This window comes from Dipodomys ordii, unplaced genomic scaffold (genome assembly GCF_000151885.1).
Source record: "Dipodomys ordii isolate 6190 unplaced genomic scaffold, Dord_2.0 Scaffold16, whole genome shotgun sequence".
Taxonomy (NCBI): domain Eukaryota; kingdom Metazoa; phylum Chordata; class Mammalia; order Rodentia; family Heteromyidae; genus Dipodomys; species Dipodomys ordii.
Genome location: NW_012267232.1, coordinates 5707112 through 5733905, shown reverse-complemented (window position 1 = coordinate 5733905; position 26794 = coordinate 5707112). Strand labels below are relative to the sequence as shown.

At 41.5% G+C, this 26794-nt stretch overlaps 1 protein-coding gene across 1 annotated transcript in view; it reads right to left on the bottom strand.

Moving 5' to 3' along the window:
- Window positions 1–22650: 22650 nt before the first annotated feature.
- Nin (ninein (GSK3B interacting protein)) overlaps window positions 22651–26794 on the bottom strand; it is a 114058-nt gene continuing 109914 nt past the window's right edge. The window contains exon 31 of the mRNA XM_013012224.1: window positions 22651–23494. Within this exon, the coding sequence (XP_012867678.1) occupies window positions 23285–23494 (210 nt within the window). The 3' untranslated portion in view covers window positions 22651–23284. The remainder of the gene's footprint in view (window positions 23495–26794) is intronic.

Below are 26794 nucleotides of genomic sequence, written 5' to 3'. Positions count from 1 at the left end.
GGCGGGCCGGCCAGGTCGGCCTCTACGCTCCCTGAGCGGGCGGACGCGGGTCTCGAACAACGCCGATGGCAATAGATTGGAAGGACCGGGACCCCCCCGGGCTGCTGCTGATCCGGACCTCCGAGACTCTGGGCCGCTCCTGGGGAAACCTCCGGTCCTCTCCCCGGAGCTGCGGACCACACCTTTCTGACCAAGGGGAAGAGAAGGGGGACCCACCGTTTATTCAAGATGAACGATGTTAGCCTGTTGTCACCCCGTGACCATCGCAGAGTGTTGAGGACTTTCCTGTCCTGGCCTCCCTAAAACTGGCAGACCTTTAAAAATTATGTCGGGCACCCAAGATAACAGTTGGTAAACTGTGATTTATCCCTTAGTGACCCAGGGAAGGACTTAGTAGTGAAGAATGTTTTCCTGACATAAAAAGTACAAGAGAGAAAAAAAAAAAAACTCACATTAATAAAGGCTGGAGCCGTGAATTCTTGGATTAGGAGAATGATCAAGTTTTGTTTTGCCATAAACAAGGTAGTTTTTCCTGTGGTCTGGTTCCATCTTTGCCCAAGGTGTGATGCCAACCCCTCCCCCTGCAAGTGTCCCACAGTTCATTCAGTGATGTTTATAGAGCACCCGCTATATAAGGCACTACACACACACACACACACACACAGGAGCTCTCAATTGCCACGGGGGAAAAAATGTAAGCAAAACAGGGCCCACAGTTTTATGAAGTGTCTGTCATAGAATGGCCTGGCCAGTGAAGGCCCATGAGAAGGTGATGTAGGAGTTAAGTGACCACGTGAGGAAGTTGGAGCGTCCCAGACAAAGAGAAAAGTGAGTGCAAAGTCACTGCAGTGGGTTGTGTTTCTGTCAGATAGGAAGAACAAGGAAAGGAGCATTGGAGGGAAGATGTGGGAAAGGACAATGGTAACAACAGCAAAGTTGCCTAGGGCATTATAAGGAATTTCACTTGGAGTAGAAGAGTGACATAGTTGATTGAATGTTTAAAGGCAATCATGTTAGATGTTTGAGAAGAAAGTGCTAAGACAAAAGCAGGGAGATCAGTGGCATGGATCTGGATAAAAGCAGTAGAGATAAAACCAGAAGGCTTCCACTTTTCGGGTCTGGCCACTTGCCTCATATGCCAAATACACATGGGGCAGAACAAAGAAAGGTTTATTTTGTGACACACATGCCGTTGGCAAATAACACTTCAACCCCTCTTCATCATCAGAGTAGAGACATGAGTTATAGATTTAAATAGACAAAGAACCAGGAGACAAGGGAAGAAAGGTATACATAAGCAATCACAGTAAGCCAGTTGAGGTTCTGGAAAAATCATTGGAAGTTGTTATTGTTGTCATCATTTGAAAGGAATAAGTCATTGTTATCACCTGAGGGGAGGGAATAAGTCACTGTTCCCTGGTAGGTGGTCTATTCTGAGCATTTGGCTGTTTTCTTCCTCTGGGACAGTTTCCTTCATCTCTTCTGTAAACTTGTTATAAATGATAATTCCTGTTCTTCTTGGAACCCGAGATGACTGCCAAGTGAGTGCAGGAGAGAATGGTTTAAAGGGTTCAGATAAAAAAGGGTGGCTGTGGGGCTGGGAAGGTGGCTCAGTGGTAGAGCGCTTGCCTTGCATGCCTGAGGCCCTGGGTTTGATTCCTCAGCACCACATAAGCAAAAAGAAAAAAAGCCAGAAGTGGCGCTGTGGCTCAAGTGGTAGAGCGCTAGCCTTGAGCTGAAGAGCTGAGGGACAGCACCCAGGCCCAGAGTTCAGGCCCCACAACCAGACCCTCCAAAAAAAGGTGGCTGTGTACCTAGCATTTATCCTGCTTTAAATTAGTGTTCTTCAGCTAAAATGAGTTTAAGAACCTCTTACAGAGTGAGAATAAGAGAAATCACTCCCTGTATAAATCTTAAACAAAAAAGTTGCTTAGTAGAAGCAGACTGTGGCCTGAGAGGACAGTTAGAAAAGCAGTTATTTGCTCTGATGGTTCAGGTAAAAGCCAAGTACTAAAGCGTTAGTAGTATAGATGGAGAAGGAACAGTGAGGAGACATAAATGAAGAGACAATGGGGTTTTGTTTCAGGTAGCGTATGAAGGTAGGAGATGGAGGGAAGGGGTTGCAAAAGAACTGCCAGGTTTCTGCTTGCCATATTTCTGCCCTGAGCTGACCTCAGAAGAGAACAAAAGGCGGATATTAGGACCTTGTTAAGGGAGACAACTGTTCACATCTGGGCCTTTTCTAGGGGCTGGAATACAGGACACTTTTCACATTCATAAAGAAAATAATCCTAAGATTTTTATATAACTGGCTAAGAACTCAGGGGTAACCTGTGGTAACCTCACAAAATAAAATGTTTTGCCCTAGATTCCCTCCTGGTTAGTAACAGAGCAGTGTCAGAACCGAAGTTTTCGATTCCCATTTTGGGAGTTTTTCTTCTACAGCACATTATGAGTCTCACTAAGGTGAGTCTAGGCTGTTCCTGACACAGTTATTTTGATACCCACCCATGTTCCCCACAAAGTACTGCCTTTCTCAATACTATTTCAATTCTTTGAATTACAGCAAAGGAAAGACCTATAATTTGCTTTTTTTTTTTTTCAGTCTGGGGGCTTGAACTCAGGGCCTGGGAGCTGTCCTGCAGCTCTTCAGCTCAGGCTGGCTTTGAACCTCAGATTTCAGCCTCCTGAATAGCTAGAATTACAGGCGTGAGCCACCCACTCACTCCCAATTATAATTTGCATTTTTTATCAAGGAATGTGCATTTCAGAATCAACCTGCAGGCAGTGGTAGCAATATCAATGTATAGCAAATGTAAAAACTTTGGATTCAAATCCTAACATCTAATGATTTTGAATTTACATCTATTTTCTAAGAATTTCTAGACTGGGGAATTTTTAAGTCATTAAGATTTTGCAATTATGAGTCTCCAAGCACTACCTCAACAATGTTAATTACATAATAGAGATTTTTTTACCCTTGCAGTTGTACTTTCAGTGAGAAAAAGAGCTACTAGACCTATATATTAACAGCTAGTTTTTTGTTTTGTTGGGGTTTTTTGTTTTTGTTGGTCCTGGGCCTTGAACGCTCAGCCTGGGCGCTGTCCCTCAGCTCTTCAGCTCAAGGCTAGTGCTCTACCACTTGAGCCACAGCACCACTTCCAGTTTCCTGATGGTTTATTCAACATAAGAGTCTCACAGATGGGGCTGGGAAGGTGGCTCAGTGGTAGAGTGCTTGCCTCGAATGCATGAGACCCTGGGTTCGATTCCTCAGCACCACATAAGCAGAAAAAAGCCGGAAGTGGCGCTGTGGCTCAAGTGGTAGAGCACTAGCCTTGAGCTGAAGAGCTGAGGGACAGCGCCCAGGCCCAGAGTTCAGCACTCATGACTGACTAAAAAAAAAGAAAGAAAGAAAGAGTTTGGTGTGGGAGAGGCATTTCTCTTTGGCTTATTGACTCCAAAGTTTTGCTCTTAGTACCTGACAGCGTAAATTCCCAAGTGACCTTCAGGTGGAAACTGTAATTCAAGAGAAGGATTAAGGGAGAGAATATCTACACCACTCTCAAAATTGCTTGCTTAATATTAGCAACTAAGATGTGTTTCCAAATTCCTTTCCTATCTAATGAATCATATCCTAAATTTTAACAACGTATTAGTATCACAGTTCTGATTCACAGAAGTCAAGTATGGAGATTTGCTGTCCCTAAGTTCAGCTTTTGTTCTTGTGTACTTGCTGTGGTTTAAACGTTAGTTTGAGAATCCTCCAAAGATCTATGACTGAAAATTTGGTCTGTAGAGGGATGCTAATGGGAAGGTGGGACCTTTCGTAGGTGAGCCTACTAGGAAGTCCTTTGGTCCTTGGGGTTGTGACAGTTGAAGGAATTGTGGAACACTGCTCTTCTGTACTCTCCTCCTTTGTTATCTGGCTGGAGATAGGAGCAGTGGCTCCTACATGCATTGAACGAAGCCATGCTGTCATCCATTTCCCTCACCTGAATTGAGCTCATATGGGGCTGTGCCTTTGCACTTCCAAAGTCTGAGCCAAATAAGTCTTTTCCCTTTATAAGTTAGTTGCCTAAGGTGATTTTAGTAATATTATTGCCTGGATTTGAGAATCTCAGAAACCCTGACAGCTAGCTAGGATGTCCCTTACTCTTAGCAATCCTGGCTTTTGGCTTCAGTAGTCAGTCCTTATACATTTTTTCATGTTTCTGCCTCTCAGGGCCTAGAATTATATTTCTTCCAAAGCTAGGCCTTATTTTCAATCACTTTCAACTTCAGTGTTCTTTGTAATTCTCAGTTTTTGCTTATCTTACAGTAAGATTTTTTTTGAGAACTCAGTAAAAATGTTATTATAATTTGTATGTGAAAACACAAGCATCAGTCCTATAGCTCACAGGAGCCAAGTGATCTTCAGAAATACCATGGCAACACCCAATCTGCTAAGTGAACTACACCACTATTTCTCTTTTGCTGTAGTCACTCCCTGCTGATTCAAGGGGTTGGTAAATATCATCTCCAAGAGAGCCAGGTTGCATCCATGAAAAACATTCTTCCATCTTCAAGACCTTTGGGGACATCCCTAGCTTTCACTCAAGGGTGGAACCTATGCTTTTTTTCCTCAATCTTTCTTGTCCCTGAAATAATAATAGTCTACTTTTATTTATTTCTCATAGATACTTATTCATACTTACTTATGTTGCTGATTGCTTTGTGGAAGGTTCTCTTGACCCTTTTCTCTAAGGCAATAAACTTTAACCTTGCTTAGCTAAAAAGTTAGGCTTTAAAGCAAACATGATTGTGAAGAATGAGAGAGTAAAAAAATAAAGGTGGTTATGTAATGAGAATGCAAAGGCTCTGGGAAAACAAATGGAAATGTCCTTTTCCATGGGAGTTAAGCCACATAACTCCATCTCTTCTCTGTCCAGGAATCACGCTTAATTGATAGTGAAATCACATAGAAGGGACAAATTCACATTATTGTAAGAACACAAGATGGGCTATTGAAAATGTAAGGGCTATGACAACGTCTGCTTTAAAATGAGGAGAAATAAGGGTGAGATGAAGTGGGCAGAAAAAAGCGTGGCCAGACACAGGAGGCCACAGTTAAGTGTTTTAAGTAAAGATAAGTATAGCAAAGGGTCTGGGAAAGGTCGAGGATCCCTATGTATCTGTTCAATAAAGGACGATAGTAAAGCTGCACAGAGGCATTAATTAAAACTCAAACCTTAAACTCCTGTCTGGAGTATCTCAGGTGCTGAGCAACTATCCTCAAGGAAAGAGATCTTCGTGTTCTTTTCTGGAGAAGTCAAATGGCCCTAGAGCAAATGTCTTGACATTCCTTTACACATTCAGCAATGAAATAGCCAAGTCATGTCATAGAGAAATTATCTAAGCAATAGGTTCTGCTTCCTTAGCCAGCGCTCCCAAGTATGTGCAAATGCACTCTTTACTGTGTCATTCTTAAATACAAATATGCAATCAAGGATTCTCCAGAAATTACAAAGTTTACAACACAAGTGATAGGAAGATAGACAGAAAAAACAACAAACAACCCCCCCCAAAGAAAACAAATAATTCAAAGTACAGATGAGTACTTTAAATAGCAATGCTTATTACCATCAACAGAGAAGTTTAAAAGAGAACATTGGATCCAGAAAATATCCAAGTGCTATGAAAAAAATTCACCAAACAATGCAGAGCTCTTAGAAATTAAAGACAGGGTGTCAAAATAAAATTCAGGATAAAATTATGAAGCTAAAACTGAGTAAACCTCAACTGAAAACAAAACAATGAGATGAGAAATAGATGAAGGAAAAGATAAGAGAAATAAGCTTTTTACAAGAGATCTAATAACAGAAAATAGAGATGACTTCATCAAATATTTATTACAAGATGTTTTTCTAGAAATGAAAAGAATTCCCAATTGAAAGAACATCCCAAGTACCCTTCAAAATGAATGGAAAAAAGATCTTTCTCTCATTAAATCATTGTGAAATTTCAGAAGCCTGGAGATCAAGGGAAGTTCTTAAAACCTTTCCATGAAAACAAAGGGCAATTATAAAGGAATAAAAATTATACAAGTGTCGGATTTTTCATCGGTAGCATCTAATGGATTACCATAAGACAATCAAGGAATACCTTCAAGAAGTGAGGGAAATTTAGTTCCACTTTATAATTTCCATATCCATCTAAAATTCCAACCAAAGCAAGCAGAAAATAAAGATATGGGAAGATGAAGTGGCTCAAACAGTATATTTTCCTTATATTCTACAATTTCTTATCTCTAGTATCATTCATCTTTACAGTGACAACATTGGTGGTAATTCTGATTTGGAATTCCATCCAAGGTACTTGGAGTTACGAAGCTATTAAGAAGATAATTCCAAGAAAATTAGAGGATAATGTTCTCACATACATAGAATCAAATCAACCAGAACAAAGAAAACTCAAGAAGTAGTAAATCTAACTGGGTGCTAGCTATAATCTTAGCAGCTACTCAGGAAGGCAGAAAAGCCTATGAGACTATCTCTAAAACAACCAGCAAAAAGCAAGACTAGAGGTGTTAGTGAAATGAACTCCCTACCCATAGCGTAGCACACTCCTTCCCCTCTCTACAGCTTGGCATGCTCCCTTCCTAGGCAACACTAGGCCCATTTAGGAAAGGCAGTAAATAACCAGCCTGCAATCCCCTTTACCTTGGGATGGCATTTCTCTGGGGCAGCTACTACCATATAAGGCAACAAGAGTTCCTTAGTGTACCTTAAGGTCTGGGCAGCTGCATGGCCCCATTATCTACTATTTGGACAGCAGCCATAAATCCTAGTCCACCATGATGGAGCCCCTGGCCCTCACATCCACACCAGGGCCTCCACCTCCTAGCCCTTCTAGCCCCTCCTAAACCTTCTAGGTTATACAGGTCACCTTAGACAATAGCCCGTGCTTCTACTCACTTCTCCCTTGTGAGCAGGGGTCTTGCTGGCCCCTTTCCTGGCAATAAACCTTTCTTTCTTCTCTATGCATGGTTCTCTGGCAACGTCTAATTTACCCTATCAAGAGGGCTGGCTCAAGTGGCTCAGTGCCAGCAGTGAGCAACTAAGCTGAATGAGCCTTTGAGTTCAAGCCCTGGCAAATGATTTAAAGTTTGAGAATCATATCTATACAGTGAGCCTAGACCCCAAGTCATCTAGAGAGGAACCAAAAGACCACTGGAAGGTACTAGGAAAAGATGGGATCCAAAAAATTCTACACAATTTGGGACAATTTAAGGTGATGAAAGCAAAGCTTCTAGGGGAATAACAGGTAATGAAACAGGAAACTTTGGAAGGAGGACAGCATTGTGGACCCTACTAAAAAGAGATACATGAAAAACAAACAAAAAAACCAGACCCTAACAAAGAAACAAAGTGTAAAGCTAAAACTTGGAGGGTTGGGAGCATGGCTTATATGATACTCAAACTTGAATTAATTAGATTTACTATTTGCTGATGCCAGGGCTTGCACTCAAAGGCTCATTCAGCTTAGTTGCTCACCACCAGGTACACTAAATCAGCTTCCTTCCCTAACACCACATGAAAAATATGAAACAACTCTTGATCAGATAAGTGAAAATGAACTATGAGTAAGCATTGGATAGATTTAAATAGAAAAAAGACTAAACTGACCTTAGAATTTTAAATTATGGATTCTCAACTTAGTAATGTCAGCAGTTCAAATATTAACCACAATTATAATTCAATACTCTAGTCTTGCACATCAAACTTTTAACATTAAAGAACTAAGTATCTTTTAAAATGTAAACAGAATCATGCATTCGGTCAAGGCAGGTCTGAACAGGACAGTAAATATCAAATCCTTTGCCTTTGGCTGGTGATGCTATTTATCTCTTGCTGTTCAAGATTCAGGAACAAGAAATAACAAAGTAGACAAAGAGCAAATTCAGTGGAGTGAGGAAATGGGAGGGCAGTAACAGGATTCTGTGGTCAGAGGGAATTTCAGTTTGATGTGTTCGCTAGCAGTTATCAAGTATGACCAAACTGTAGTTGCAGTACAGGAAGAAGTAAAGAAATTGAGAACAATAAGGAATGTGAATACAGCCTGCTAGGAAAAATGAAACATGGCAGAAACAAGCTCTGTGCCATTGCAAAAGGATGAAGAGAATGTCCTAGAAATTAGTAGAGAAGAAAGAGGAAAGCATAATGTAAATAAAAGGAGTTAAAAACTATGGAGGGCTGGGAATGTAGCTTAGTAGTAGTACTTGCCTAGTGTTAGGTTTTTAAAAAGAGGTAACTGAGTAAGAAGAGCACCACACACGTGGTATTCAGGTAAGGGGTAGGTTTATTCATCGTTCTGGCTGGCACCAGGGTATCTTGGTCCTCCACGCGGTGGGGAAAGGCCTGGGAAAGAGAGCTGGGAGAGCTAGGAAAGAGAGAGAAAAGAGCTAGAAAAGAGGGTGTCTGGGCCTGGGCTAGGCCTGATCTAGGGTAGGGACGGAGAAAGGTGTGGCCACATCAAATTCAGATGTGACCTCAGCGGATGCAGATGTGACCTCTTCCAGGTGTGCCAGTTGCCTAGGTAACTTAGGTACTGGGTGGAGACTTTGCTGCGAGGAGGGTGGAGTCTGCTAGCCATCCAGGAGTGGACTTCACAACAGCACGCATGAAGCCCGGGGTTCGATTCCTCAGTACCACATAAACAGAAAAAGCCAGAAGTGGCACTGTGGTTCCAGTGGTATAGCACTGTCCTTGAGCAAAAGAAGCTCAGGAACAGTGTCCAGGCCCTGAGTTCAAGCCCCAGAACTGGCAAAACAAAAACAAAAACTAAAGCCAAATAATGGGTATCTTCCTTATGACTTTTGTTTTGAAAGACTCTGAGTTCACAGAATACTGAGAATTCAAAATTCTTAGTAGTAATATTTAAATATAGTATTGCATGGATGTGCTTTTCTCTTCAACTCATAGTTCTATCAGAAGCCTAACACCTCCAGACAATTTAATGTTCAAAACTTTCACAATAGCTTCATCTGAATTTAGAGCATGTTGAGACTTGCTTGCCAGGCAAAACCTGATTATCTCAGCCATGATTAATTAGTTCATAGAAATGAATGTCATTTCTGCCAATAGGGACAATTTTCTAAACTCTAGTATCATCATCTTTTCAGTGACAACTTCAGTGGTAATTATGATTTAGGATTACATTGACTAAAAATACAGAGAAGAAAAGAAAAGGAATTTCAACCTACTCTCTTTACTGTCTCTTTTCTTTCAACCTATAACACATATGTCTTTCTTTTTTGGGGGGTGGGGGGGTCCGGTTGTGGGGCCTGAACTCTGGGCCTGGGTGCTGTCCCTCAGCTCTTCAGCTCAAGGCTAGCGCGCTACCACTTGAGCCATAGCAACACTTCCAGCTTTTTTTTTTTTTTCCTGCTTATGTGGTGCTGAGGAATTGAACCTAGGGGCTCATGCATGCAAGGCAAGCGCTCTACCACTGAGCCATCTTCCCAGCCCAACACATATGCCTTTCATATAAACATTCCACTGCTCTTGTCCAAATGCCAAGCTATACTAGATTATATTAATAACTAATACTTTAACTACCAACACTACTGAGTATAATTTGAAAATCCACAATTAGAATAGTTCAAATAAAAGAGCAAATACTATAGGTTTTGTTGTTTTGTTTTTTGATCGCTGGGCTTGAACTTGGTCTGGGCACTGTACCTCAGCTCTTCAGTTCCAGGCAAGCGCTCTACCACTTAAGCCACAGTGCCACTTCCTGCTTTTTCTGCTTATGTGGTACTGAGGAATCGAACCCAGGGCCTCATGCATGCAAGGCAGGCACTCAACCACTGAGCCACCTTCCCAGCCCAACTGCTATAAAGTTTTTATGGACATTGGAAAATTTCCTTCTTGCAAGATTAAATAAATGATTCTAAACATGAATATCTGTATAGTTGAAACCCTCTGAACATTTCTTTGGATTAAATTCTAATCTTTTCTTGAAGACTTGAATTTGGTTATTGGCAAAACAATATAGTTAGGTCTTGTTTGAAAAACTATAATTTATATTTCTATTACTCTAAAAAGGGCATTCCATGATGAAAAAGCATTGAACTCATTGAAGAATTATATAAGTGCTTTTGCTTGAGACAACCATATTTCATTAAAGAGCAAAAGTGCTTTATGTGTACTTTCTATTAAGATGTGAACAGGAAGGTGAAGACTGTTTAAAGTCAACAATTTTTACTGCTTTATCAGGTATCAGGAAATTCTTAAGTGAAACTAGACTCCCTAACCACCTCTAGCAGTTACACAAATGCAGCAAAGCAAGGTCAGAGAAGTTAACTCTTAACTTTGTAAATTTACATAGCTTAAGTAGTCACAAAGCCAACATTTGAGCTCAGTTTTTCTTTGTCTTAAGTTTAGACTTAGTACCCTCAAATGCAAAGCTGCCCTAACAGTGCTTGTATAGTCTGGAGACTGAAAGGATCAATGAAAGGATCTGTCACATCCAAGCCAGGGGACCGTGCGGAGGCAGGCAGGCACAGGAGAAAGATTGTTACAAGGTTTATTAGAGGAGCCATATTTCCCCCAGAGAGAGAGCACAGGGCGACCTCAGCTATCTAGATAGCAGCAGGGTCTGGGATAGGAAATGAGGTAGAGGGAGCTCAGGTGGGTCTGGGCGGAGAGAGGGAGGGGCCAGCTGTAAAGGGCAGGGAGGGGCTCAAGTTTGGGTGCAGCTGAGGACCAAAGGTGGGCATAATGCTTACTGGGGCAAGAGATTTACAGTGAAGAACAGGATTTAACCATCATCACATCCAGCAAAAGGGCAAAAGGCCGAGACTACCAAGACGTACCTTAGTATGCAATATCTAATGTGTTTGTTGTATTTGGTCACAGATCCAGGAGTTCAAAGAACCCTTCAATATGACTGACTAGAGCCCAGACAGCATGACTGGACATTTACATGATATACTAGGAAAAAAAACCCTACTGATAAATATCTAGATGCCATAAGTATCTGGGTCCTATCAATTTCACCATGCTCTTCATCATGTTTGGTGAGAAGTTAAATAGTACAGATCCTGAAAATGCTTTTGCTTGCTTTGAGGATGAAGTAACTGGTACCATTCATGAGGGTTACCTGAGAAATCTCCTGACAGCTATAGGTGAACACTCCTCTATGCATAAGGAATGGATGAGCTGTACAAAGAAACCCCTGTTGACAAAAGGGGGAATTTCAATTACACAAAGTTCATGTTCATCCTTAAACACAGAGCAAAACACAAAGTTCTTTTCAGTTGAAGAGAACTCTGAATTCCAACTAAATATTCCTTCTTGCCACTCTGTGTATTTCTGTGATTTTTTTTCTCTTAGAGTCTATACCATGAGATTAGTGTTACAGTTTTGCCTTTCTTGTTTCATATTTAAATTTGTCCCATTTCCACACATGCGTCTTTATAATCAGACTGGAAATAGGGGATATATACAGCCTTCTCTATACATGCCAAAAAATGTAATAGTGAATCTTCTATTTTGTATAATTCATATAGATGGAAAATTGAAAGTTACATTTCACGATACAAAAAAGAAGCCTTTGTATAGGCAGGAGAGTAGAATTATATGAACTCTTTTTTTTTTTTTGGGTCCGGTCATGGGGCCTGAACTCTGGGCCTGGGCACTGTCCCTCAGCTCTTCAGCTCAAGGCTAGTACTCTACCACTTGAGCTACAGCGCCACTTCCGGCTTTTTTCTTTTTGCTTATGTGGTGCTGAGGAATTGAACCCAGGGCCTTGAGCATGCAAGGCAAGCGCTCTACCACTGAGCCACCTTCCCAGCCCCTTATATGAACTCTTAAAGCTAGTCTAATAAATAACTATGTCTGCCCAATACAAAGCTAGTTTTATAGTAATAGACTTTGTGGATGAAATTAGTTCTTATAAGTTATCGGTAGAAATATGGTATGAAGGAAGTAGGTAGAATTAGTGATGGATAATGGAGGTAACTTCTGAGAAAGGAATCAAGATATTGAGAGCAAACAAGACAAATGGACTTATAGGAGATTTTTAATGGAAATGATGTATTATCTTGGATAATGGGTGTAAATTCTATCATATAGGTAGGTTTCATTAGGCAGCAGGTGAAGAGAACACCACGTGGTGTTCAGACAGGAAAAGAAGCTTATTTACTGAACTGCTGCCCCTTCCCCTGCAGGACTTACCTAGTCCACGGACAGGAGGAGGTGTGGCCAAGAAAGGTGTGGCTGCACTGGATCTGGATGTGACCTCAGGGCCTGGGACCCTCCAGTCAGATGAGAGGAGCCCAGGATGTGACCTAGCAGAAGGGGGAGGTGACTGCTTCCAGGGTTGCCAGTTACTTACCTAGGTAACACAGATACTGGGTGAAAACCTAGCCAAGAAGTAGGGAGGTGTCTGCACCGGGCCTGCGTGGTTGGGGCAGACCTTAAAATGGGAAGATCAATTTCTTAAGTACTGAAATGCTTAAACTCTGTTGAAGGTGAACTTGGTATGTGTTTGTAAATTTAAAGTGAGCCAGTCAGAAGAGCTGATAGTTTTTTTCTTTTTTGTTTTTGCTAGCTATTTCCTCAGTGAAGGAAAAGGAGTTTTAGAAGTGGAGAAAGACAGGTAGGCAAAGACCTAGATCTCTTTGAAGTAAAGACTTCAGAAATGGTGAAATCATTGATGACAATATAGGCTGGAGGAAAAACTGAGGCTGCCATGTTGTGGATATACCAATTACATGGGACTGAAAGCTTTAGGGAAGAGTAGTGGGAGGAGCACAGTGACTGAAGTGGGTATCAGTGAGGGTACAACCCAGAAGTAAATAACAACAACTAGCAGCTGGGCTGATCTTAATTAACTGTAGCCTCCTGCTTGCCATTAGTCCCTGGGCAAATTAGTAGTGGTGAGGTGAAGTTGTATGCTTCATAGTTAGCAAAACAAAAACAAAACACACACCCCAAATAATCCAGAGCATTCTTGATTCATTTAGAGATTTCTGGGGATAGCTTCCCAGCCAATGAAGGGGTCATCCTTATAGGAAGTGCAAGGAAAAGATGCTGAATAGGGGAAATGGAGTAAAATGAAAACCCACTAGTTATTTTTGACCAATTTTTTGCCTTTAGAATTTGTGACGCTTAAACTATATTTTAAGCGTGTGTGTGTGTGTGTGTGTGTGTGTGTGTACCGGGCCTCCCATTTGGCAAATACTCTACCACTTGAGCTACATTTCCAAACCATTTTGCTTTAGTTCTTTTTCAGATCGAGCCTCAGTCTTTTTGCATGGAGCCAGCCTTATAAACCTGCCCTATATAACTGAAATTACAAGCATGATTAACCAAGCCTGTCTTTTTCATTGAGATAGGGTCTTGCCTTTTGCCTGGTATGTGCTTTATCCACAATCCTCCTATCTCTGTCTCCCTGAGATTAATTAATTAATCTCCTGCTAAGATTACTGGTGTAAGCCAAAGGTGTTCTCACCTCAAAGGTGAGAGATATATAACCTCTTGGGATCTATAACTTCTTCCTGGTAAAGATCCCAATGTGAATGACTATTCCAAAGTAAGGTATAAAATTTAAATCTGAAGAAAACCATCTAGTGCTTCTGTCCTGATCATACTCTTTCCTTTGTGGCTTCTCTTCTAAAGTCTGTAGTTTCAAATACCCACTGCAGTTTGGTACAGTTATAAAAGGTCACTTTCCTAATACGTATCTACTTGTCCAGCTCTATTGCTCAAGACAAATGTTATTTCAGGATCAAAGCACAGCCAATTTGCTAGTGCTTGAAAAAACAGACTCCAGGGGCCAGAGCATCGAATGTAATGTAAAAATAAAACACAAAAACTGGTGCCTCTGATGAGATTTTTATCTCTGCAGGTTGCTGTTTGCTCCTCTCAGCATTCTTTCATTTCTTGCCCTGCTGGATCTATCAATCCCCCTTAGGTATAAAAGTTTACCTTTTATCTCCAAGTAACCAGATACAGAACTAAATTCTACCTTTTTTGGGTTTTCCCATCTTCCCTGAGTGGCCATGTGTGCAGCATCTTCTCTTGAATCTGGATGATCGAGAGAACTCTATCCTACCCCACTATTCAACTAAATCTTGTTCTCCATTAGGATTAAGTTTGGCTGCAAATGAGAAGAAAACCCCACAAGAACAGTGGCTAAAACAAAAATCTTCTTTTCCCATGTAGAGTATGTCCAGAAGAAGCTAGGCACTGGTGGTTCATGCCTGTAATCATAGTTACTCAAGAGACTAAGACCTGAGAGTTGAGGTTCCAGTCCACCCCTGGTTTCTCATGGGCAGAAAAGCCTGTGAATTCTTATCTCTAGTGAATTCTTATCTCTAAATAAACAAGTAAAAATCCACAAGTGGAAGTGTGGTTCAGGTGGTAGAAACTAAGCAAGAGTGTGATACCTTGAGTTCAAACCCCAGTACTGGCTTGCACACATGCACACACACGTGCACATGCGTGCACGCATGCATGCGCACACACACAAACACAAAAATCCAGAAGGAAGCCAGGTACCAGTGGCTTACACCTGTCATTGCAAGTTACATGGGAGGCCAAGATTGATAGAATCATAGTTTTAGACCAGCCGTGACAGAAAAGCTTATGTGACTCCATTTCAAAGGAGGGAGGCTGGATGAAATGGCACACCATTGTGATTCCATTAATGATGGGGAGCCTAAAAATATACATTGCAGTCCTGGTACACATCTATGAGAAATGAGACTCTTAGCAAAATTAAGATTAATAGACTTTGCCAGAGAACCATGCAGACATCCAGGTACAGAGAACAAAGAAAAGTTTATTGCTGGGGAAAGAGGGCCAGCAAGACTCTTTCTCACAAGGGAGGAATGAGAAGAAGCCCAGGCTATTGTCTGAGGAGACCTATATAATCTAGGAGGCTTAGGAGGGGCTACAAGGGGCTAGGAGGCGGAGACCCTGGTGTGGACATGTGGGCCAGGGGCTTCATGTCAGCCTAGGATTTATGTCTACTACCTAAGTAGTAGATAAGGGTCCTGCAACTGCCCAGACCTGAAGGTCCCGCTAAGGGGCTCTTGTTGCCTTCTGCCTCAGAGAAGTGCCATCCCAAGGGGTTGGAAGTTGATTATTTACTGCCTTTATTACACAGGCCTAGCTCTGCCTAGGAAGGGAGCATGCTAAGCTGTGGAGAAGGGAAGGAGTGGACTAGCCTATAGGAAGGGACTCAATTTGTTAAGAGACCCTATTTTAGAAACAGTGAGCACAAAAAGGGAAGCAGCAGGTGTTCGCTCCCACCCTGTCGGCAATAGACACCCGAATGAGGCAGGGGGGCATGAGGAACTGAAGGGTTACTGGCCTTCAGCCCTGGCAAGTTAGTACAAGTCCACACATGGCTGAAAATACCTCTGGTCTCAGAGGGCTTTCAGTCCTGTATTCTACTATGTTAGGATGAGACCCTCAACCTCACGACAAGATAGCTGTTAGATCACAACAGTTTTTATTTTTTATTTTTATTTTGTTGGTTGTGGGGTTTGAACTGCAGGCCTGAGCACTGTCCCTCAGCTCTTCAGCTCAAGGCGAGCACTCTACCACTTGAGCCACAGCGCCACTTCCGGTTTTCTGGTGGTTTATTGGAGATAAGAGTCTCATAGACTTTCCTGCCCAGGCTGGATTTGAACCACCATCCTCAGATCTCAGTCGTCTGAGTAACTAGGATTACAGGCGTGATTTGAACCACGATCCTCAGATCTCAGTCGTCTGAGTAACTAGGATTACAGGCGTGAGCCACCAGCACCCGGCTTGATCACAACATTTTATCCTCAGTCAGATCTGGGCACAAGCCAAACAGAGATTTGGGTAAACTATTGGGCAATTTCAGAGTGCTTCTACTTTACCTGGGATGCTCAAGGTACCTCTGTGAGCACAAAGAAGGGGCCCTATAACAGGCCCCAAGGAGGAAGGAAGATATCTCACAAATCAAAGAACTTCTCTGATTTGATCATGGGGTTAATATAAAATCAAGTTTGGATTGTTAGGTTTTGCCTGCAGATCCCTTTAATAAATTGCTACTGGATTATGCTCTTCCTTCTTTTTTTTTGGGGGGGGGGTGTCCAGTTATGGGGCCTGAACTCTGGGCCTGGGCGCTGTCCCTCAGCTCTTCAGCTCAAGGCTAGCACTCTACCACTTGAGCCACAGCACCACTTCCACTTTTTTCTTTTTGCTTATGTGGTGCTGAGGAATGGAACCCAGGGCCTCAGGCATGCAAGGCAAGTGCTCTACCACTGAGCCACCTTCCCAGCTCCTAGGCTCTTCCTTCTTGCACCCTAAGACTGACCCTGGCGGGCCACAGTTGATTGGATTAAAACCCTGCCTGGTCAGTCAGATGTTTAAAGAATTTAAGAGTGGCAATTTGGAAGTAATTGTTGGGCCTTACTTGGTATTTGAACAGGAAGTCGATAAAAAGCAGGAAAAGACAATACTGCCTAAGAAGCAGGTGCAGGGACAGAAGTAGAAAAAGGGGAACAATGTGATGATAGGTAGGGACAGCTAGGGTGAAGAGCAGCACCGAAGGTCTCTGCTTCAGTTCCTTGTGAAAGTCTGCATTTCCTACCCTTGGCCCTTTGAAACAAATACCTTAAAGGACTCCAGTCCCCAATCCCCGCCCCCTCCCGCCTTCTCTGCTACTGCCCCCCTTCTCCCCTCCAGCTGAACTTAATAACCCCAAGAAGATTCTGTTTCTTGGAACCAACATTAACAGGCCAAAAAAATAAATAAATAAAAAGGTTGTAGACATGGAGAAAGCATGCTTTACTTAAGAAAAACTAATAATGGTGTATTATCAACTATAGAAGTATAGGGGATTTTCTGCTTACTAGAAATACCCTGAGCCCCAAACTGGACCTCTGTGTGGTCTCTTCCACACGTGTGGCTCTCCTTAGCATTCCTTCACTTTATGGACCATCTCTTTGGTACTTCCTGTTTGACTTTTATCTCTTCTGCCAAGTGCCTAAGTCCCCCCATAACTTCTCATTTTTCATATTCCTAGGCAAATCTAAAAACCCTGGCCATGTGCCTCCAGGAGTGAGCAGTGACTGGAGCTGAGGCCCTTTTTCCCCTCCACATTCCTTCAGTTATACCACATACTGGGCCAGTGTCACAGAGTTCAGCATCTCCTGAATGCCGGGAAGCAGCAGGTATTCCCTCTCCACTGCGTCCATAATAAGTGCCTTAACTGCGGGTGGGGAGGAGGGGGTGAGCAGCGGAACTGAATGGTTAGCACTGGTGCAAGTCCACACATGATTGAAAATGCCTCTGGTCTCAGAGGGCAAGTCCCTTGATCTTCTGGTTCTTGAAAGTGTTGTGCTGCTGTTCTCTTCATGTTACAAAACCTGTCCCCTGCAAGGACACCTAGCAAGTTTAGATCATAGTCATTCTGCTGTTCCAAGTTTGGTTTGCAAAGCAAGTACCCTTTCTACTACAAACCAGTGTAGTGGAATATCTGTGGAGTACCAGAGACTGGAATGTGCAGTTTTCTGACCCCTAAAGCTGTTCAAGCTCAGATAATAGCCCAGTTCTCAAGATGGCTTCTGAAGCTAGCACCTCTGAGAGATAGATGTAAGATTCTTCTCCAAAGCCAGGCTACTGTGTAGATGGCAGGTTACTTAATCTATGTGGACTGCAAACTTGGGAGGATTATGAAGATTTCCAGTGACTAAGATTACCTGATCAGTAGCTGGGAATCTCTTTTCATCCTTGCTCCTGCAGAGGGAAGATGACCCCTCCCCTGGCTATGGAGCTGGAGGGGGGTGGGGCGGAGAAGATGCTGGGGTGTGTTCTCTTTCTATGCTGTTGTCCCGGGATCTGGATCTTCTAACACTCCAATGTCTCCATGGTTCTCCCACAACTACTCACCTCCAAATGCAGCTATATATTTTGTTCTTATTTGTAGAGGTGAGTGTTAGGCATCTCTAGCATGCCATCTTGGATACCCCTTCCCCAAGAATGTTATACATTTTTCTTCTAGTGCAGTTATATGTTGGCTATTGGATCAACAATGATTAAACTTTTGTTAGAAGTAGGATTGATAAATATTTGTAGTATATTAATGCAGACAAACTTGGTCCATGAGTCCTGGGTCCTCTACGTGAATGGGAGTGTACCTATAAGTCAGTCACAACTTTGTTAAGCTTCAGTTTTCCCATCTGTAAAATGGGGATCATAGCTCCCACCTCATGAAGGTGGTGTGAGGTTGCTATCCAAGTTTCAAAAAGAAATACAACAAGACTCCTGACTCTGGTTTAGTCATTTCCATTTCCATTCTACATTTGAGTGTTCATCAGATGAACACAGTCTTCTTTCAGCTTAATGTTTCTTTTTGTCTTTCATTGCACTTGCCTCATCACCTATGAGCAGCTCAATTAAGAATGTCTGACCTGTCCACCTATAAAGATGGCAAAGGGGAACGGGGAACCCATCTGACGCACCCCAAACCTGAAGCAGGACCTAGTGGAAGATTAACGTAGAATTCTGCAGGTGAATTATGTACCACTACACCAAGCTGGCTGGTGTGAAAATCATCACTGTTTTGACAAGAATCAAGCACCTGAATGGAAGGTCCACCCTGGGAAGGTGGGACAGATTCCTCCTTCCTCTTGGCTAAGTTTATACCCAGTACCTGTGTCACCTAGGTAACTGGCACACCTGGAAGCAATCACCTCCCCCTCCTCCAAAGTCACATCCTGGGCTGCCTGGTCACACTTCCCAGCTGACTGTGGGAGGGTCCCAGGCCCTGAGGTCACATACTGCATCCCCAACCTGGCCACACCTTCTCCCTGCCCTTGGTCTAGATAAATCCTAGCCCATGGGTGGCTCACCCCTTTCAGCCATGTGCTCTCCACCAGGCACAGCTGGGCAGCAGTTGGGAAATAAGACTTCTCGTCCTGCCTGAATATTGTGTGGTGTTCTCTTCATCAGCTACCTAATTCAACCTACCTATTTAGTTTACCTTACAATGAGGATCTTCTTCAAATGAAGGTTCTGATTTGATCCATCTGGGGTGGGGCCTGACATCTGCATTTATAGTGTTAAGTGCACTATTTTTATGCCTTCATTCTAAAGCCCAAAGATATACACTGAAACTGCACTATAAACAGAAAACAACAGGCATGCTTGCAAAATGATTTATTTACATATTAAGCTCACATTCTTTTTAGGATAGAATAGTGAAGATAAAATTTACAAAGTTGACACACTGACACACACACACACACACACACACACACACACACACACTATAATCCCTATTTGACCAGAATCTAGGGACAGCTTTAGATTAATTCAGGTTTTCCTTTACAAAAAAAAAGTCATTGTGTGCCAAGGTCTCCCCAGTAGAATAAATTTAACTTGTTATCATTGAGAAAAGCTAACTTGGATTTGTTATTAAATAGCTATCCATTTTCACAAAACTATTTCACAGCACTGAGATGTTCAAATAGGTCCAAACATGATATAAGGGATATTCTAAAGATGAGTCCTTTGGTTATTAGGCTTTGACTTGGTTTTGGCATTTCTAATATAATTATATCATCCTAATGAGTCATTCATTGCAGGTAATCCACCCAAAACATGACTTGCTTAATACTACAGTATTACAAAGAATATAGACTTGCCTTGGTTGGGAAATACCTTCAAAAGGTGCTGACAACAGCAATGTATTTTTTTTTTCCTCTTCGCTCAGAAAAAAATACAAAGAGAAATCATAAATTCATTTTGGTTAAAAACCAAAGTCTACCATAAAGACATTTATTTTTTAAAAGTACAAAAGGTCATCAAAATAATACCTGCCTTGGATATTAGTGCATTGTTGAAATATTAGGCCCTGTACATTCTCTTTCTATTCCTTAGCAGATGATGATGTCATGGTACCTACTCACGTTAAATATAAGCAGTGCACTGAAGCTTCTGGGAAGGAGTCAGATTTAAAACGATTTTCAAGCCTAGAGATAGTAAGAGTATTGGGAAAATAAATAGAACAAAATGCTGTGGTCATTTCTACCTCTCCCCTTCTACTTCTCTCCCATCACAAACTGGAACTTCAGAGTAGAAGGGAGCAAACAAAAACAATGGAGATATTACTATGCAGGTTGTCTTTGACTCTTAATGCAACAGATTATCCCAAAGGCCAACACGAGCCTCTTTCCTTGAAATAAAGATCCAGTCTTACATGCTATCTTAAATAACTATGCTTGGATAAAAATAAATTTTGTAAAACTGTGCTTTTAATAAAGCTACTGAATGCTTATAAAATACATAACTTATTCTTACTTTGTGCCTGTCCTAGAGCTTGATCTCAGGGCCTGGACACTGCTTCTGAACGGTCTGGCTCAAGGCTAGTGCGTAAGCTACAGTTCAAGAATCTCATGGACTTCCTTGCCAGGGCTGGCTTGTAATTGCCATCTTTAAATCTCAGTCTCCAGAGGAGCTAGGATTACAAGCGTGAGCCACCAGAACCGGCAACATGTTATTCAAGAGTGCCATTAAAAAAATCTGAAAGCAAAAATTTTAAGTTTATGTTAATCTCTCTCTCTCTTTTTTTTTTTTTTGCCAGTCGTGGGGCCTGCACTCTGGGCCTGGGGCTGTTCCTCAGCTCTTCAGCTCAAGGCTAGCGCTCTACCACTGGAACCACAGTGCCACTTACAGCTTTTTTTGCTTATGTGGTGCTGAGGAATCAAACCCAGGGCCTCATGCATGTGAAGCAAGCACTCTACCACTGAGCCACCTTCCTAGCCCTGTTAATCTCTTTAAAATTATTTTTTAAATCTTGAAGCTATAGTCTAAGTAAACTCTCTAAACTGACTCTCAAAAATTAACTGTTAAAAAATAAATGGTTGCACAAATATATAACTTTAAGGACCAGTGTGACATTTCTCTTTTTATTTTTTGAGGGTGGGTAAGAAATTCTCATGGCTAAATTTTCCTTTGAGTAGCATTTTGATTTTGGATAAAAACACATTCTAAATACAGCCTAATACTTCCCCTTAAAGCCTATTTACATTTCATTGTACATCACTTTATATACACATAAATACACATTTATAGGAAACAAATTAACCTACACTTCATACTATGTAAAATAAGATACAACAAATCTGATCATACATTAAGCCAGCTATTTGAGAAATACGCTTGATGTTTAGTTCCAATGATTAAAACCTTGAGTAACATGAAGTGTATCTCATAAGTGTTCTGCATATGCTGTCTTATTTTTGACCAGAGTTTAGGCTTAACTAGTTTAAAGTGAGGTTTTCTGTGAAAGCTAGTGCCATACAAGTAGCTGAGTTTGTACTACAGAAAGATTAGGAAAGGCATAAGAGCAGATGTCAAATATTTTGAAGCAGTTAGAAGAGGGTCACAATGAATTCTTCAGGGGGAAATTAGGACTTTGTGACTAAAAAAAAAAAAAGCAGTACCAAACTTGCAAGTGTGTGTCACCAGTGTGTCACCATGAATAGTGGTGCCTTGTCAGGGCCCTTGAGAAGGGATGGGTATTGAGGAGGTCTGCAGTTCCTTGATGGGAATTATTCTGTTGAGAATGACTTTCTGATGTATGTGACTTCTTAGGAAGTTTGCTTTATCTTGCATATCTGTTCATAAAGCGGTGTTTGGTTTTTGTTTCACCTCTTGTAAACAGATGGTATGGTCCCTCCAAATCTCTTACTGTTGCATGAAAATAATCAGGTAACTATGGTGAGCTTTAGTAGTGTCCCTCACCTTGTATGTACTCCACATAGCAGAAGCAGAGGCTAGAAGCAGAGATTAAATAAGGTTGGCACAGGGCTTGGAGTATTACTCAGTCTAAAAGGCTTACTGTTCCATAAATTCTGGTCTTAAGATGGTGTGTCAATACTTATCTCAAATCTGATGATAAGAATTTCTTACTGTAGAAAGGAGGAGCAAGAAGCCATGGAAAAATTGATCTATATTAAACAAACCATAAAAACTCATCTGCAAATTAAAGGGTTAACTTTAAAATCAAGGCCCTTTCTGACAAATAAATGCATTAAAATATAGAAAAATTCTACAGCTGTAAATATAGAAGACAAATAAATACTCATATGATTTATACATTTCAAATCTGAGAGGCCTGACAGTAGTTCAGGAAGACAGTTTATAGGATTGTTCCCTGAGTTCTTGAGGCAACCTCAAAGGTAAGTTTGTGAACGTCAAGACTTCCGAGCTACGAAAACCTACTCCTCCAAGAGTGGCCATCTACTCCAGAGTAGCTTGTTCTGTGCTTGTTCAAAGGCTTTAAAAATGTGGCTCTATTCATCTTTTTAGGTGATAAGATCCCAAATGAAACTTCTAAGAGGAAGTAAAAAGGCTGTTTAAAGAAAATAATACTTTGACATTAGTTGACTGTAGAGTTGAGTAAATCAGTCCTAAATCTATAATCAAAAGTAGGAATAGTGCTGGGCACCAGTGGCTCATGCCTGTAATCCTAACTGTCCAGGAGACTGAGAACTGAGGATTGCAGTTCAAAGCCAGCCTATGCAGGAAATTAACCCCTGAAAACCGGAAGTGGAACTGTGGCTCAAAGTGGTAGAGCGTTAGCCTTGAGCAAAAAAGCTCAGGGACAGTGCTTAGGCCCAGAGTTCAAGCCCCATGGCCACCACCACCAACAACAAAAAGAGTAATAGTAGGTGTAGGTGTTCGAAGGTAGAGTTCTTGGATATTTCTGATCTCCATGTTTACAGAGACAAGCCTTCTTATCAAAAGAATTATTATCCATCCATCAAGTCAAAGAACCAAAACTATTACATATAGAATGAGTTTTCAGTATTTAAATGACTAACACCTAAATTTGATATAAAAATAGAGTTCATACTAACTAGTCTAATTAGATCTCATACTGTCTCTACACATATATTGGTATACAGTGCATTTTTAAAAATAAAACCAACAAAAATACAGAGTTTTAAGCTCCTTTAGTTGTTTGCATATATTTACCTTCTAGGTAGCTATTACAATGCTTATGAAATAAAAATCTCAGCATATTAATAATTTAGTCAGTGAACTATATGATGTTTGTTTGGAACTTCCAAAAAAGCCTATTAAGAGAGATTAGTTCTGAATGGAGACTCCAGTTCTGTTGCTGGTAGCTTTTGGTTCTGTTTCACACTAAGTCATTAAAGGTTTGTAGAAAGAGGGTTAAGAGAATGTACTGAAATGTTCCATCCATTTCAGTGTAGTGCACAAACAGAAGAGATGCTTTGGTGTAGCTATGATCTCAAAGGAGGTGTAGAAGTCAGCGGTGCTGGTGTCAGATTTCTGACTATAGTACTGAGGCTGGCAATCTTCTCTTCTAGGAGATAATTTCTCTTTTCTGCTGTTTTCTGGCGCTGTTCAGTCATTTCCAGAGCTTTCAACAACTGAGCATTTTCAATATACAAATCCTTCACCATCGCATCTGCTTTTGTGTTCTTGCAGAGCTAGAAACAACCAGAAACATCTTGATTCCATTTCTGTAAGATCTGACAAGAGGATGGTTATAAAGACAGATCTCATTTTTACTAGTTATGTATATATTTTTTATTTTACAACTTTAATATTGGACTTAAGATCACGGACGCAAGTGGAGCAAATCGACTTTTTCCAAGCTGTTTCTCTGTATTATGTTTGCAGAAGTTACTAATAAAGCAGAGCAGAGTGGTGCACACCTGTCATCCCAGCCACATAGGAAGCTATGACCTGAAGGATTAAGATTCTAGGTCGGCCCAAAAGTTTTTAAGACCCCATTTCAACAGAGAGGCGGTGGCATATACATGTCATACCAGCTGTGGTGGGAAGTATAAATAGGAAGATCATGGCCCAGGCTAACTCAGATAAAAAGTGAGATCCTATCTCAAAACTAATCAGAATAAGAAGGGCTGAAGACACAGTTCAAGAGATAGAGCATCTAGCAAGTGAAAAACCCTGGATTCAAACTTCAGTATAACTCCCCCATAGGCACTTAAAATATCAAAATGATTTTTTAACTTAAAATTTTAAGCATAGGGGCTAGGAAGGTGGCTCAGTGGTAGAGTGCTTGCCTTGCATGCATGAGGCCCTCAGCACTACATAAGCAGAAAAAGCCAGAAGTGGTGCTATGGCTCAACTGGTAGAGTGCTAGCCTTGAGCTGAAGAGCTGAGGGACAGCGCTCAGGCCCAGAGTTTAGGCCCCACGACCAGCAAAAAATTAAAAAAAATTTTTATGCATAAGGCATAAAATGTATTATACTGCTCTTAAGAACAAGTGCTTTGGGGCTGGGAAGGTGGCTCAGTGGTAGAGTGCTTGCCTTGCATGCCAATTCCTCAGCACCACATAAGCAAAAAGAAAAAAGCCGGAAGTGGCGCTGTGGCTCAAGTGGTAGAGTGCTAGCCTTGAGCTGAAGAGCTGAGGGACAGCGCCCAGGCCCAGAGTTCAGGCCCCACAACTGGACCCCCCCCCAAAAAAAAAGTGCTTTCAAATTTGGCAGTTACTTTTCTTCAACTCCTTTTCTGCATAGGACCTTGTCTAGAAGGTATTCTAGTCTGTATGGTTAGAATATAATCTAGTTTGGGGTGGGAAAACTTGTTAGCAAACCTGAGATACTTTTGTCAGGTAAACTCTTCAGTCTTTTTCCCCATATTACCCCAATAACTCCTCATATTAAAACCAGCTTTGAGGGGCTGGGAAGGTGGCTCAGTGGTAGAGCGCTTGCCTTGCATGCACGAGGCCCTGGGTTCGATTCCTCAGCACCACATAAGCAGGGAAAAAAAAGCCGGAAGTGGTGCTATGGCTCAAGTGGTAGAGCACTAGCCTTGAGCTGAAGAGCTGAGGGACAGTGCCCAGGCTCAGAGTTCAGACCCCACGACCGGACCCAAAAAAAATAAAAATAAAAAATAAAGTCAGCTTTGAGCAGGAATTTTTTTTTTGTGGTCAGTCATGAGGCTTGAACTTAGGGCCTGGGCCCTCAGCTCTTTTCTCTACCACCTTGAGCCACAGTGCCACTTCTGGCTTCTGGTAGTTAATTGGAGGTAAGAGTCTCCTGGACTTTCCTGCCTGAACTGGCTTTGAACCATGATCCTTAGACCCCAGCTTTCTGAGTAGCTAGGATAACAAGTGTGAGTCACCACACCTGGCTTGAGCAGGGAATCTTAATAAGGGAATAAAGGGCAACTGCAACATGTATAATATTAGTGTTTCCAAGGTCATTGATAATCTAGATGATTGGCAAGTACAGCCTCCTAACATTTTAGAACCTATATTCTATTGAAAGGTTCTAATACAGCTTTTCTGTCCTTCTTCATCCCTTCCTTCTGTAACAATTACTTCAATGACTTTTTATCAGATACAGAATAAAATTCAAACTTATTGGCATAACAAGCTAAAAACCTTCCTTCTTAACTTCTTCTTTCCTATCTACTTTCTTCTCCCAAACCAGTATAAAATGGTGATGCCCAAGTGTTTACAGATGCCTATATTCCACCATGTTCCCCAAGCCCAGAATGCCCTTCCCACAGTTCTTCACCCAATCTCACTTAACTCTTGGGTCAAGAGGCCTTTGGGATGCTTTCTCTAAACCTCTGCCTTGTATTAAGTGTCACTTCTCTTCTGTGCCCTTCTACAGAGAGTAGAATGGACTCATATGTTTTGAACCTGCCATCTGGCAAATGCTTGGAACCCTGTAAATGTGTTGGACTTTACATTCCATGTGGGCAAGGACTTCGTTTTGTTTAGTGCTGCATCTTAAGTGCCCAGAACAGGGCCTACTATGTAATAACTATGTGTTGAACAAATTATTATTTAAAGGATTGAATGGACAACTGTTCATTAACAGGATTTTCTCTCTTCTCAATTTATAAGATAAATAGATCATCAAAAGAAAGCTCCTGTCTACAACTACATGCAGACCTCTCTTGGAATTATTATTCTCAGATTTTATGTGTTTAGAAGACCTGATTGAATAATGTCTGCCTTCCTTTCTACCAGTTTGTCTTAGTCTGCTTCCCAATGGGCTGTATCTTTCCTAGGTGGCTGTCCTCCTTGTGTTCTCTTCAAAGGATGTATAGCTAACTCTAAACAATGAAGCCATCTCTGCCACCTGCAGGTGACAAAAGGTCATATAATAGCTTACTGGTCTGAAATCTTGGGTCCAGATTCCATTCAAAGCATATCCTTTGGAGTCTAGTCATGGAAATAAGGCACTTTGTGAGGTTGTCACTATTTGGAAGAAGAAAGCCATTTGTTACTCCCTGATATTTTACCAATATAATTGTGTGCATGTGTGTGTGTACTTGCAGGTGCACACACATGAGTCCTGGGACTTGAACTCAGGGCCTAAGAGCTGTCCTTGAGCATTTTTGCTCAAGGCTAGTGCTCCACCACTTGAGCCACAGCTCCACTTCTGGCTTTTTTTTGTTTGTTTTTGAGAGGGGGTTATGGAAGATAAGTCTCATATGGACTTTACTGCCCAGGCTGGCTTTGAACCACGACCCTCATATCTCAGCCTCCTGAGTAGTTAAGCATGAGCCACTGGCACCTGGCATAAATTTTATTTTATAAAGTAGGCATGTTCCTTGTCTTGGGCAAAAACAAAAAACAAAAAGCAAAACCCAACTATACAGTATTCAATTTGCGCCACTGAACCTCATTAGAATTCTTAAAATTTATGTGAGGTCCTGTTAGAAAATGCAAAATTTAAAGTTGTGAACAAACATAGGTCTTAAAAGAGCTCTGGAAAAAACCCGTAACATTTAGAATTCCTTAT